The sequence below is a fragment of the Xiphophorus couchianus genome, chromosome 21 (genome assembly GCF_001444195.1).
Source record: "Xiphophorus couchianus chromosome 21, X_couchianus-1.0, whole genome shotgun sequence".
Classification (NCBI taxonomy): domain Eukaryota; kingdom Metazoa; phylum Chordata; class Actinopteri; order Cyprinodontiformes; family Poeciliidae; genus Xiphophorus; species Xiphophorus couchianus.
Window position 1 is genome coordinate 5,870,887 of NC_040248.1, and position 15,265 is coordinate 5,886,151.

Below are 15,265 nucleotides of genomic sequence, written 5' to 3' on the forward strand. Positions count from 1 at the left end.
GTGTAAATTGCACCTAGTGATGAGTGTATTTATGCACGGCCCTCCCCTTGTGCCTGTTCTCCATCTCAGTGGTTGCTGGACTGTGACAAGACCACACACACACACCCTTATTTTAAAGTTAAATTCATATTTTTGGACTAGAAGAAAGCATGAGCACTCATGTACTTGGATTAGATTTAAACTCCATGAAACAAGATACAATACCAGGATTTTATCTGCATTATGACGCATCGTGTTCTGCAACATAAGTCTGTCTGGGTTTGACCTTGCTTGCCTTATGTGGGTTATTTAGGTAACGAGTCATTTTATCACTGATCATTCTTAATTTTCACTGCAAAAAGTTATATTCAGTTCTGTTTTCTTGATCTTCTCAATCAAAGCAGAACATTCTCAGCTTTTCAGGCTCCGTATCCTGGTGGTTTTGTTGTAAGGAAGTGAAGCAATAATGGAGATATTAAAACAAAGTGTGGAGAATATGAAATAATGAAAAAGTCAGGTCTGGATTTTTGCTGGAAAGCTGACGTGAATAATTTAGTGCTGAAGTTCTTGTTAGTACGGATTTTCAATCATGTAGTCAAATTTTACTAATGTGCAATTAATTTGTGCAACACTGATTACCATTTTGTAGTTTTAAAAGTCATTCAGTTTTCGATTCTTGTGCAGTTTTGCAGGATTTTCTGAATATTCCTCAAATAGAATATTTGTTTGTCACAATGAGGTCATAAAATGCCTAAAATTAGACCAATTCCTCATCCCCTAAAGCTTCCCTGAAGCTTCCTAAATAACAACAGATCTTTCCGTATCCTTCCCCTGAAAGCGCAGCTATCTAAGATGCAGTTGATGAATCATCTGCTAGATACGAGTGTGTACGTTTCCTCTCAGCAGCTTAGCAGTTGATAACACAGAAGGAAAGAGGCCTGGAGGTCCAGATAAATTAAAAACTGTTCCACTCTGTTCTATCATCAAAGGACTTCCAGTGAGCTTCCCAGAGCAGGCGGAAATATTGCTGGAATATCGCTGGACTTAGAAAGAGAGTGTATTCACAGATACTGTTTTGTAGGTGATGCAGGAGATAGAAGCACATTACTATTCCCCCTGCCTTCCCCATATAGATGTGATTATATATCTGGAGTCTTCGCCCTTTTTTATTTTATGAAGAATAAGTAGCAGCTTTAGAAAACAATACGAGAACAGCTCCTGCGGTTTCCTATTACATATTACCTTTGGATTCTAATCAGTGCAGCTATATCTGCTGAGCTTTCTTTCCGTTTTACATGGACATATTAATCTAAAAAACATCCTGCATTGACGCATATGTAGCAGAGGGAACTGGATCCTGCTGGGACAGCTGTCTTGTTGTGTTTCAGTATGAAAACTGGTGAAAGATTAAAATGTGCTTTAGGAGGCATGCAGCTCACTCTGGGGGAATTCGTTTAGTTTTTATTTTTATTTTTAGACGGTTATGTTTCATTCATGATTTTTTCTTCTTATTCACAAACTTTGGCAGCGATCTGTGTTGTGATGAGTGGGTGTACATATACACATACATCAAAGAATCATGCTTTCTTGATAACAAACTAGTGTGTTTCTGTTTTATTTCCTACGTGTTTCCTTCGTCTGGCTTCCAGCTCAAGCTTTGCAGGAACTTGTGGGCTTGTTTATAGATTGAATCTGATAGGTGTCAAGCTGAATTTTCTGTTTTCTTCTCAACTTTTAGCATCTGTATTTCCGCCCGCCTCTTCAGATATGACACACTTCATTCACCGAGGGTTGAGAAATAAGATTATGTTATTACCTCATGGTCTGAGTTCCTTAATCTGCTCAGCTCGAGCACGTCCTCGTTTCAGCTGTCTGAATTTATTGCGGCAGCTCCTCTGATAAGTGTTTTTATTTTCAGCTGCTATTTCCTATTTCCTTATGACATATCAAGGTTAAGTCTCAAACTTTGACATAATCCAGTTATGCTTCAGCCCCTCAACTTAAATCCTCTGTGCGTTGTTGAGAGACAGCTTGAGACCTAAACGCAAATTACTTAAAAGTCTGTAAACAGACGCTGCAGGGTGAGGGAGTGGGGGGTAAAATTATCCTGCAGCTTTCAGCACTGGCGTATGTAAAAATATAAAGATACATATCAAAATATATGGGATTTTACGCATTTAAAGGCATTTTGACTAATAAAATGATTTATTCCCCAAGATGTAATCATCTAATTTTGATTTTACAATTGTCAGATTTGGATTAATGAACATAATCTAATAATAATCAACATAGAGAAGAATAGTTTAGATTTTTAAGGTGGGGTTCTCCGATATTAAAAGTATAAAGCTAAATTTTGGTCTGAAATAATTAGTACTCCACAATTTCTAAAAGTAATAAGCCAAGTAATACACTGCAAAAACACAAAATCTTACCAAGTATTTTAGTCTAATTTCTAGTGCAAATATTTTAGTACATTTGAAGTAAGACAAAACTAAATTACAAGTAACTTTCAGCAAGATATAGGAGCTTGTTTTAAGTAAATAATTCCTTAAAATTGATGAAAAAGAATTTGTTTCACTGGCAGATTATTTCACTAATAACGTGGGAAAATGTTTTGTTATAAGTGAAATAATATGCCAATGGAACTAGTACTGTTCTGTCAATATTAAGGAATTATTTACTTAAAACAAGCTCTTATTTCTTGCTAAAATTGCATATTATCTGTAAGTGCTTGTTTCTAAAACTGAGGAGTCAAAGATCCACCTTAGCAACATTATGCATGCTTTAGAGTCTGCAATGTCATACTGTAAAACCCGTTTCTTTTTTTCAGATGCTGGCGCTGCTTGTGGGAAAACATGCTGTTCCACAGCATGGTGGGCGTAAGCTGTGCACTAATCTTTAAATTGAAAAACAGCACGTCCTCAGTCTTAGCTGGATAACCTGTCAGTAAAGTTCTGATTGAGACGCTCTTTCCCCGTGGAAGATTTGACTCGCTGTGATAAGGGGATTAATGAGAAACATCAAACAGTAAAATTAAATTACTGCAGAACCAGAACCAGCCAGTTAGGGCTACCTGAGGTAATCCTTTGTGTTCCTTCTTGTGCTTACAGTGAAGACGGACCAGCTCCAGACCATTAAACGAGAGCTCACCCAGATCAAAATGAAGATCGACTCTTTACTGGGACGCCTGGAGAAGATTGAGAAGCAGCAGAGGACAGAATCCGGTGAGCGGCAGACACAAGGCGAAGGGAGGGAGGAGACCGAAGCACGGCGAGCCGTTAGGGGAAACGGAAATTAAAACGCTCACGTTGGCCATAAGTCTTTTTGACATGTTGGGAGATAAGAGCGGCAGAGCTCTCTGTCATATCAGCAGACAGATGTCAGCCCCACGCTGACTCTGTTTAAATGAGGTCTTTATAGATGTCCTACACTGTGGGACAACCTCACAGCAGATCACTGTGAAGGTTATTCAGGAAAGGCAGTAAAAAGGCCATGTCACTTGATTTTTCACCAAAAGTATTGCTTATTTCATGTTAATTCCTCACATATTGTCATAAAGCTTCAGATTTCGCCAACTAATTTAGTAATCGATAAATCTGTAAGTCTTTCCTCTGCTTACGTATCCCAGAATGCTGTGCGGTTCTGGATCGGAGTTCAGTGAATATGCCATATATTTAATACTGAATCTATTAAATATCAAATGTATTATCTACCGGTATTGATCACATGTCTATCATAATACATATTATTTTTAATTTATTGTTTAGCCCTAAAGCAGAGCAGTAATCAATAAAAAACTGTAGAAAAAATACATATATTTTGAATTTAAGAAAAAAAAACAACTTATTTTTCTGTAAATATGTTCTATCCAGAACTCAATAGCTTCACTCGGTTCAAACTCATTTTAAGTACCTTTTGCTATCCAATTATTAATACAAAAAAAATAGTCAACGGAGCAGCCCTATGCTGTACTGATGTTAAGTCAAGCAGAAAAGCGCTGAGCTTTTCATATGTCGATGTTAGAAGCATTTGTTTTTTACCTGCAGATGCGTCTCTTGTTAAAAATGATCAAGTGTACACCAGAGGAATATTGTTATTGAATTTTAGGTGAGAAATTGTTACCTTTTAATTTAAAAAAGGAGTTTAATTCGTTGCAATTCTTAAATATTTGTAATATTATGTGAAATGATTGTAAGTGGTTAAAAAATTTGCAGAATGTGCCAAATTCTTTTTATCCAATTACTCACCTAATCAACAGAATAATCGATACCCAGTGGAATAGTAGATTACTAAAATAATCTTTAGCTGCAGCCATATACTTATATCCATGGTAGCTTAATATATCACTGGAAAATAGACAGTTAAGCTGCCCTGGTGAAGTAGATGGAGGATCCATATGCAAGATATGGAAATGCAGACAAGAAAACAATTTGCAAGGAGCTCAAACACTTCCAGTCCATGTGATTGCAGGAGTCGAGGAGCATTGGCTCAGGGGAAAAGAGGAGCAGCCACATTGATTGGTTGGGTTGGTCGAACACGGGTAAACGAAAAGACTAACAAGGAGCGAGACACGACCACACAGACACACAAATGCTGAGCAGGTAGATAAAACCAACAGTGGGTCTCTATAAATGAGCAAAGCAAACACAGGTTCATTTAGACTTTGAGAAACAGTGAATGTTTAATTCCAGATTACTGAGTTGCTACACAGTGGGTTAGGGACATGAATATCTGGAATCTGAAAATACTCCTTATAAATGCCTATTTTAATAGATCAAACACCAAATATAGCTTCATTTCCATTAATACACATGGTGGAAACTGTGTTAGCTCTAGCACTAACTTCCTTTTGTTCCGCTCTTGGGGTTCAGCCAATCAGCATGACTGAAAATAAAGGGCACTCCTGGATTGGCTGGTTTGTAAACAGCAGCCAAAAGCATGTCAAGTAGCATTACGCCTCAATGTTTCAGCTTCCCAAGCAGCATTCTCTTACAAAAAGATCCACAAATGGGCAAATTTATCGCAAATTATTTGAAATTATGTTCCAAAAAAAATAAATCCACCAATAGTTGATTCTGCGAAAAGTGAAGCATAAATAGTAGTACACTGTACAATGTAGGTCACTTTTTCACTTTTTGTAATTTCATTTCTGCAAATAATTTGGGTGTCCAGACGCCTCCACGTTAGGTGATTCAACCAGACAGTCTGGATGCTAGAAAAAACTGTAAATCATCATAGGCTAATTTATTTCAATTTTTAAAACTGAACACATTAATTGCCTTTTATAATTATATCTTAACCTACAAACTTCAAAACAACAGGAACATGTTAGCAATAGTTATTGTACCAAACTTAGCTACGGTTTGGCTAAAGTTAATAACTTTTGTATTTTCAAATGGTATTGGCAAAAAAAAAAAAAGGCCGAAGTTACACTTCAACCTTTTTTTTTCATATAGCTTCTTATGCAAAAGTAATTTTCTGCACATTTTTGTGCTTCCATTTGGGTCTCTACTGCTTCTAAAAACAGTCCAGAAGCAGTCCAGCCATTTTCTGGCAACAAATTAATGTTTTTTATTTTATTCATCTCCCAGATTATACTCTGCAATTTATGTTTTCAATTACCTTTAAATTACAGAGCCAGAGTTCTGTGTTTTCGTTGTAAGAACATCATTTACACCCTACTAATTTGCATTAAATTGCGTTGCTAAAATCCCCTGAACTTAGTGGAAAGCACAGATGTTGCCTCCCAATGTCTCCACAAATACAGAGATAAAATATTTCTATTGTTAATGCCTTTTTTAAAGTTTTAGCCGGTAACGTAAAAATACCATTTACACCGTTTATGACCCGAGACACAGATAAAAGCAATAGCAACTTCCCTCAGAGTGTTGATTATGCATTGGCTGTGGTTGTGGTCCTACAAGACACATATTGCAGGTTTTAATTATTCAAGACCCGTGAAAAATAAACTTTTTTCAAATTAAAATTGCTCTAATCTAGTTTAGAATCCTAACTGCAGTAAAATTGCTTGTTTTTTTTGCATTTGGGGTCCTTGCATCATGTTTAAAAAATGTTCACAGTTAAAATTGACAAATCTTGTCTTTCATAACCATCAAACCAAAATGAACTTTAGTTTGCTCGCATAAAAAGTTTGGTTTGTTTGGGGAGGTGTGAATGCGTAATCCAGACCAAACAAGTGAACCTGGTTCTCGATTCGGATGAATACGTAAATGTAAAGCGGATCAGAGACTTCCTGCTCCAAAAGCAGGAAGTGGATTATACTGCAGAGCATTCTGGGTAAATACAACCAAAGCAAACCTGCATGTCTAACACTAATTTGAGAAATGGCTCCTGTTTAGTTTTTTTTTTTTGTTTGTTTTTGTTTATTTTTTTACTAAAGGCAAAAGAGAAATCCTAACTAAAATCTGACTGTTCTCCATTCCTGTTTATATTTTGTGAAGAAGGAAGTTGAGTTCAATGTCTTGAGATTTTCATGTCGTTTCCTTTGGTGGTTCCTGGTGCAGCGCCACCACGGGCGAAGAGGGGAACAGGTTTTTCAAAGGTTTTGGTTCATTTGACGCAGTGCAGTGTGAAAATGTAACAAATGGTGCATATTGTGGTCTCTAATCGAAGCGAGTCTACTGGACTATCAGGGGTGAAAACACCCTAAGAGTGCAATGCGAAATTTCTGAAGCTCTTTGCTTGTTGTTGAATCTTATTTTAGCATTTTTTTCCCTAAACCTTTCACAATAATTTGGAGATCTCATCAACAGTGCTCTGAACTAATTCAACTTTTCAGTAATATGAACCGTTTATTAATATAAATGCTATTCAAAGTGACTTATGAGTTCACATTTAACCTGGTTACCTGTTTAGGCTAAGTGCTAGCTGCCTCCTGAATGAAAGAAAGGTGCAGTCTGTTCTCATTTTCCGTGCCCGGCTCCGTTTCAGAGGCTCAAAGAAAATACGAAGACAACTGCGACTCCCTGCATGAGGAGTCTGTGTCGGAGACAGCGGAAAACTCTGGGGAGGAGGCAGGCGAGGGGGCGCTGGACGTGGAGGCGGGCGAGATGACCGATGGAGGGGAGGACGACTACGACGAGGAGGGCAGCCACCATCTGGTAAGTGGAAAAAGGTTGACAGGGCTGACGCACTTTGGGAGATCTCAACTTGGCGCAGCCTTCACCGACTGAAAGCTAATCTTCCAGAATTATTCATGAGCACATTTCTGACAGATCAGGGCTTCGCATGAGCAAATGACACTCTATTCCAGTCTGCCCTGGCTAAAACCATGGAAGAAAGGCTCTTCAGAGGCCCGCACTGCACACTTATACGATGCAGTAAGAGCAGGAGCCTTTTCAAATACATCGCCTACATTTACAGTGAAGTGCTGGATGTAGAACAGCAGAATATTTTTCTTCAACAAGGTCACTGAAAGAAAAACAGAAAGAGATTTCTGTTCAGATTTGAAAAGATTAGATTCTCAGAATGCTTGTTTCAGGAGTTATTGGGTTTAAACCAGTGTAAGAAAGAAAAGTCAAAAATCACATTTAAGACTGAAGTATGTAACTTTTATTTTTAAAAAATTGTTTTGCATATTTCTCGAAACTGTCACCAGGTAGTGACAATATGGTATAAGACAGATAATCTGTGAAAAATAAAAGACTGAGTTCCTCTGTATCCTGACTACAAACAACCAATCACAGCCCGGAGGCGGGTCTTAGTGCTGTCAATCACAATCTCCTTCCACGTCCCCATCTGTGCTCTCTGCTACAGTTTTCAGATCCTATTGTGAATTCTAGGCTAGTTAGCATAGCCACCAATGATGGTAGATAAATGGTTTCCCTGAACCAGTAAGTTGATTTTACTGAGCAGTAAGTACATGCGGTTGATTGACAGCGATAAGACCCGCCTCCTGGCTCTAATTGGTCGTTTTTGTGCATTTCTTCAGATGGCAATAGTATCTCAGCGAGGAGATGGGGCAGATTTAGCTTCTCACAGATTATCTGTTTCATAACAAACTGTTTCGTCACGGTAACAGTTTTAACAAATATATATTTTTTAAAAAGTTACATACTGCAGCTTTAAGTCAGTAACATTTAAACAGAATATCATGATAAATTTGTGCCACAAACCCTAAATTCTTGAGCAGGTTGGTGTTATTACATTGTATTTTACTGCTTTCCATTACAAATAAAGAAAAACGGTTTGAATCCCACATTGTAGAAAACAGAAAATTAAATCAATCGATAACTTCAGTGAAGAAGCGGGTCTCATCAGTCTTCCCTCTAATGTGATTGTTCTCTCAAAGCTGGTATCGATTGAATTCACTGAACCATTTGATCCCAGTGAGCTCGCGCTCCCAACGCTCATTTGTCACAACATTGATTCCAAACTGCAACTGGAAGCCAATTTTTATCTGCATGTGGTTTTTCTAACCAAAGATAAACCTGCAGGTTCACTAGATTGGTTTGTATTTTCTTTTCTTGTATGTATTGCATGTTTTCTGCAGATTTAAAAAGGTGGAGATCACTGTTGCTTTACAGGCAAAATTTAATTCTGGTATTTTTTTAATATGTTTTGCACAAATAGATGCCCTTGTGGCTTGAAATGGTGTTTTTGAAATTATTAAGAGAGCTCTGAAGCCGGAGCTTTTAAAAAACCTTTAGTGTTTAACATTATTCCTGTAAAAACAAAGACGGTTGAGACAGTTCTTCTGTGTCCTGAGCTCAATTGTTTGCTACAGCAAGGAGAACAGCACATCAAAATCCCCATATATTCTGAGCACTGCTCTGAACAATTCAAGCTTCTCAAAGTTTTTTTAAAATCTACCAAAACCCATCCACAAAGTCACATAATCCCCAATACACATCAGTGTAAAACCATCGTCATTACAAATCAATTCTGTCCAGTCTTATAACACAAATTAAACCGTTCCTTTAAAAACTCCCTAAAGGAGTTAAAATTTCAGTATTAGTACTGATTAGAGTACAGTTTTGAGACTTCAGTGTTGCTTTAACCATAAATAACTCAATACAAGTGTGATAACAAAATTATGGGTGTTAAATATCAGAGTTGACGCTTTTCAACACCAACAGTGTAATCTAGAACATCCTGTTACTGGACCAAGTTTGCTTCTGGAATAATCTCACCCTCAGCATTTTCGTATTGCTCATTATACATCTGATATTTGTAGATTGTCTCACACAATGCACCAAATGCAATATCCCAGTATCTTCATTTTTTTCATGTCATATCCAGGCCAATATATATATATATTAGTGATTTCTATATATATATACTATATATAAATTTTCTCAGAGCTCGTTCTGAGTATTTATTTTCTGGTATCAGACGTTGAGGCAACATTTGAGAAGCATTTTCACGATTTTAATGTTGTTGATCAAATGCACACAGTTTTAGTTGTTAGACTTTAAGCCCTTTGATTTTCATACGCCTTATGGTTCAGATTCACTCATCTATGCTGTATTATATACAATTGAGGATAAGCTCATGTGAGATACATTGTGGAACTATTAAAAAATGTAAAATGGGATTTTTTTTGTTGTTCAAAGGGTAAATCTTTGGTTTATATCTGTGTAATCAGAGTGCTAAAATGGCTTTTTTTTAAATTATTTTACATTTACTGAGTATAAACCAGTAAACAAAACGGTGCGTTTCTTCATGAAAGCTTCCCCTACCTTCCTGTTGGAGATTATTTTTCAGCAACATATTAAAGCAATTTTGCTCCCAGAAGGTTTCTTGATTACAATTTATGATAATGTATCACAAAGACTGCTTTGTAAGTGGCTGCTCCAGTTGAGCTTATATCAGCCGTGACCTTTCGAGAAACTGAAAGTACAACGAGTGAGTTCAGACCTTTTCTCTGCATGTTCTGCCTTTCAGATAGAGAACCACGTATCGGACATCGACAACTGAGATAAGGTAAGAGCTCTGGACTTAAAAGTCTGCATTGTGACCATTACAGCGTGCGGTTGTTCAACAAAACTCCTCGTTAAAAAGACTTACATCCAGACCTGATTAAAACGCAGCCACTGAACTGTGTGTGGAGCATTTCTAAACATTCGTTAATCATCTCAGTAGTCATAAGCTCCATGACATTTAAAGAACCGGCTTTGCAGAAGGGCAGTTAATATGGAGTTCAGCAGAGGGAGCATTAATGGCATTTCAATGGGGCAGAACAGCCGATAAACAACATTCATATAATTGAATTGTGAGGCAGAGGAGTGTGAATGGTTGGCCTAAAGTAAAGAGTATCATGGCCTGCATGGTGTGGATAATGATCCAGCACCGACATCACGGCTGTGCTTCACAAATCAAAGATGTACTACTTTGAAACACTCAAACCTTTTCATTTTGTCACATTCAAAACATTCAGTGGATTTTATTCAATGCAATTTATATATGCAACAGAGCACATGTGTCAAACTCGAGGCCTGTGTGCCAAATACGGCCCGTCACAGCTTTTTATGTGGCCCTCTAAATTTTAGACTAAGAGATCATTTTCAGACTAAACACTAAGTGTGCTTAAATATTATTTTATCAATCAAATCAATGGAGTTTTTATCTGTTGCCACATTATATCAATCAGTCCCTCTAGTTTCTTACGAATTATTGTGGAAATTGATGCAAAATCAACAAATCCCACACTTTTTCACATTAATGCATTGGGAGTTTATTGCAGATTTTTCTCTAAAGTTTTCAAAAACTTTCCCACTTGTACTAAACAGCTGCCTCAGCCTTAATTAATGTCAGATTATTGTCAATAATCTACATAGCGAATAATAAAAAGTCACATTTACCGTCGTAAATAAGTGCAAATATTTCCAAATTAGTACCACAAACACTTTGATATTTATAGCAAAAAGTCACAAAACAATTGTAAAATTGTGGAGAGACTGAAAAAATGTTCAATATTGTTTATTTTTAAGAATTCATTGATATTTTAACAGTTGGTGAATGGGTTTTATCAATACATTCTGGCACAACCGGCCCTTTAAGAGCATTTATGATGTTGATTTGGCCCAAAACAAAAAGGAGTTAAAGTAATTTTTCAGTAAAATATAGAGGCTTGTTTTAAGTCAATAATTCCTTAATGTTGATGAAAAATAACTTGCAGTGAAATTGGTTTACAACACGGGGGAAAAAAATCTTGCTATAATCTGTCAATAGAACAATTAATTTTTCATCAATATTAAGGAATTATTTACTTAAAACAAGCCTCTATTTCTTGCTAAAGTGCTAATTGTAGGTAATTTTTCTCTTATTCGAAGAGTACTAAGATATTTGCACTAAACTAGACCAAAAATAGTAAGATTTTGAGTTTTTGCAGAGTATAAATATATTTGCATTCAAACAACCTGCTTCATATTACACAGAAAAAAGCGTCACCTTTTCATCAAATTGTAGCTTCATTATCCTCAAAGAAAAATAAATTTTTTAGTTTCGATTAATAGTTTATAAAAAATAATTTAGCTTCAATTTGAGCCTTCAGTTTCTTCGTCAATATTTGCTCCTCATGAGGGAAAAAAAGGTTGAATTTGCATCTGATTCACATCCTCACATGGATTTAGGACTGAAGCAGACACACAGGGATGTTCACCTTCTTTTATTCTCCAGGGCTGCCGTCAGCGTGGCTCTGTGCTTTGGATCGCTGTCACGTTGAAAGGCAGACACTCTTCTCATGTTCGCCTGCATAATGCAGGAGAGTTTTCCCCCATCGGTTGGCTGGTTATTTTCTCCAATTCTCCTTTTCAAACAGAAGACTGTCATACTGTGCATATAATAGTTTGGCAATCCCTCATACAGTTGTGTAAAAACCCTTAAAATTATTAAATCTTTTAGTGCGGTGGGAGTATCTTTAAATCAAATCTTTAAAATTAGTAAATTTTGCTTTTTTACCAATTGGGCAGCATTTTTATACTTAATTTTAAGTCTGGTGAACCATTTTGGGTTATTGTTTATTGGTATTCTATATAAAAAAAACAGTGAGGACCCATTTTTTAGTTTTCTACTCGGAGTCGGGCACAAAAGGTTCCTATTAAAGAGATTTAGACCCACAGCATCACACATCCTCAATTATACATTACAATAAGAATGAGGTACTTTTCCACTTATTTATCAATATATTCGTTGTTCCAGTTAATTCCAAGTAGCGTTCACAAAACTCAAAATATTTGTTTGTTATAGAGAACAAAGCTACTTTTGAACAGTCCTCCCAAAAAAAGAAAAGGTTTTGGATCTAAAGCACGTGTGTCAAACTCAAGACACCAAATTACGTCAATCAATTCATCCAGTTTTTCACAATTTTGCAAGCGTGGAAATTTACAGATTCAATTTTAGTGCAATTGGGTCTGCAAAAAATTGCGTTAGTTAAATTTTTCACACTAATGGGTAACTGAGAGTTTATTGAAAACGTTTCCCAAAAATGGTGAGAAACGTTTGGTTTCATTCCCACCTATTTATTTAATTTGACACTCATTCCTCAGTCTTACTTGATGTCAAGTTGTAATCGATACGGCGAGTAACAAAAAGTCACATTTACTGTCTTACATAAACACAAATATTTCAAACTTCCTCCCAGATATTTCTAGTGGCTCCACAAAATCAGTGATTTTGATTTTTGTAAAAATCACAAAAATAATTGTGAAATCCTGCAGCGTACTTATCGAATTTAGTTATTAATATTTTAACAACTTTTTAATGGGTTTTATCAATACATACTGGCACAACTGGCCCTTAAAGACATTGAAGATCTTCATATTATAATAAAAATTTGTGTGACACTCATGGTCTAAAGGACTCATTATTTAAAGAGACAGCAATCATTCTGTACGTAAACTTTTATATTTCTAAATTCTTAAAAGATAATTGTTCTAAACTCCTTTATTCCTGTTAAACTTTCTCTAAATTTAAGGCAAAATGTTTAAAAACAAAAGGTGGATTTTTTTCTTCTGTCTTCGGTATAATGATATTCACCCCAGAGCTGCTTCTGGCAGCTGCTTGACCCACTTTTATCCAGCTCTAGAGAAATCACATAACACTTGTACTTTCCACATCCTTTCCATTTTTTTTTTTTTTGTCAGAGTTCACTTCAGAAAGCCTCTTTGCATGACATGTATTTAAAAACTGAAAAATCCCCCTTGAGTTTGGGCAGAATGCATGGATGGTTTCACTTGCAGGCCAGGGAAACCGTTTCTGCATTTTTAAGTCTATTTATAACCGGGAAGCTTTAACATTTCTGCCTAATCCGCCTCAGATTTACGCCGTGTAAACAAACAGTGAGCATGTGGGTCTGCAGGAGAAATGGTAACCGTGTTTCTTCTTTTCCTCTGCAGGGCAAAGAAGCGAGCTCTCCTGGTTGTAGGTTTTAGATTTCATCATCACCTTCGAGAGGCAGAATAAAAGGAATTTGTGAAAGATGAGGATTCGGGGACTGTAAGTTGTGTTTTGGAGATGCCAAGTCGTGTTTGCAGCACAAGACCTGTTTTAACGTTTTTCTCCTGGAGTTTACTTCAAAAAGCAGCTTATATCACACGGCACGAAAGGAAACAGGAAGATTTATAAATATTTGTTGATGCTTTTATGAAATGTGCTTGCGCTGTAATCTTACTACTCCTTTCTTTAAGCGTTTTTATTTCTCAAACATCAAATGAATAAGTGAAGGTAAGGACAATCTCCGGTCGCAGAGTGGTGTTCAGAAAATAAATGAGACGCCACCGCCGTCTGCTTTTGGATTTGGACTCATGCATAAGCCAATAGCTGTGAGCAAAACGCCATCCAGCTTTATCCATTTATCACACAAGCGTCCCTGTGGGGCTGTTCCACCGTGCATCTCTGCTCCTGCCAAGTTTCAGAAGCAGCGAGGGCTTCCTGTGGCGGAGCGAGCCAACCCTGGCAGGGACCTCCTGGTGGGGAAGCAGGGCCCCGCTCGGCCCCGTGCATCCCAGCATGCACTGCTGCTGTTCTCCCGCTCCATCTCCGTCATTCTGCACTGATTCACAGCATCTCATTCAGGCGAGAGCGAAGCAGGAGCTTTCAAAATGATCGAGGGTTTGTTTTTTTTGTTTTTTTCATGTTACAATCATAAGTTTCTACAACAGAGTGTAAGGGCCAAACTAAGAAAATCCGAAAATATAAGTTACGAGAATAAAAGTCCTAATATTATGGAAATAAACAAGATTAAAGTCGCAGTGTTAAGAGAATAGTTATATTACAACTTTATTCTCCTTACAACTTTATTCACATATTATTTCAAGTTTATTTTTGTCATACTGCGACTTTATTCTCATGCAATTTTATTCTCACAATTTTATTATGTTAATCTCATAATATTATGACTTTATTCATAATATTATTTCAACTTTATTCTCTTATTATTCACATTATTTTGACTTAATTTTTTATGACTTTATTCTAATATTACAAATTTCTTATAATATTGCGACTTTATTCTCATGAAGGTTTATTCTCATAATATGACTTTATTTGCGTAATTTTATTACTTTATTCACTTATTATTTCGACTTTATTCCCATAATATTATTACTTTATTCTCATTACAACTTTATTCACATTATTTTGACTTTCTTTTTTATGACTTTATTCTCATAATTCTACAACTTCATTCTCATGCAAGTTTATTCCCACAATTTTATGACTTTATTTTCATATTTATTTAGATTTTCTTAGTTTGATCCCAATACTCCATTGTAAGTTTCAGTGTGTTTTATTGGGATTTAACTTGACAGCCCAGCACAATAAAACTTGGTTCTAAAACGTTTAAATATCTTCAGCCCATTTTAATATAATGAACCCTAAATAAGATGAATTATAACCAATTGCCTGGTCATTCCTGTCGTTTGATTCAGGTGTGTTAGTGCAGATACGATTAAAAACACGCCATTTTGTTTCAGAGTCATGCAGCTCTAAATAAATTTAGCTGAGCTGGACCAAATGCAAAAGTGGCTCCAGAGGTTTCAAAGGTTGATTGTGATTTTGAGCAGGATTTGCAACAAATAAAATAAAAAAGTCAGTTTTAGCAGAAAAATTTAATTATCTCTCTTAGACAGTAGAACTTGCTTCAAGATCCTCAAGGCCGCTTTTATCCCCGTCATTTCTGCCACATTTTTTCCTTTTGCTAAATTTCCCAGCTTCTTTATAAACTACATTTTGTGGCCTACCTGTCTTAGTTTCAGTGTCCAACTTCAGGTTTTTGGTGCCGATTTTTTTGTCAGTTTTAGATATATGTTCATTCCAACGCAAC

At 36.4% G+C, this 15,265-nt stretch overlaps 1 protein-coding gene across 5 annotated transcripts in view; it reads left to right on the forward strand.

The window, feature by feature from the left end:
* LOC114137037 (RNA-binding Raly-like protein) overlaps positions 1–13,401 on the forward strand; it is a 113,586-nt gene extending 100,185 nt beyond the window's left edge. For all 5 annotated transcript variants that reach the window (XM_028005532.1, XM_028005528.1, XM_028005529.1 and 2 more), the window contains 4 exons: positions 3,090–3,203; positions 6,931–7,100; positions 9,886–9,924; positions 13,338–13,401. In XM_028005532.1, coding sequence (XP_027861333.1) covers positions 3,090–3,203; positions 6,931–7,100; positions 9,886–9,918 — 317 coding nt within the window. In that variant the 3' untranslated portion in view covers positions 9,919–9,924; positions 13,338–13,401. The remainder of the gene's footprint in view (positions 1–3,089; positions 3,204–6,930; positions 7,101–9,885; positions 9,925–13,337) is intronic.
* Positions 13,402–15,265: the final 1,864 nt, after the last annotated feature.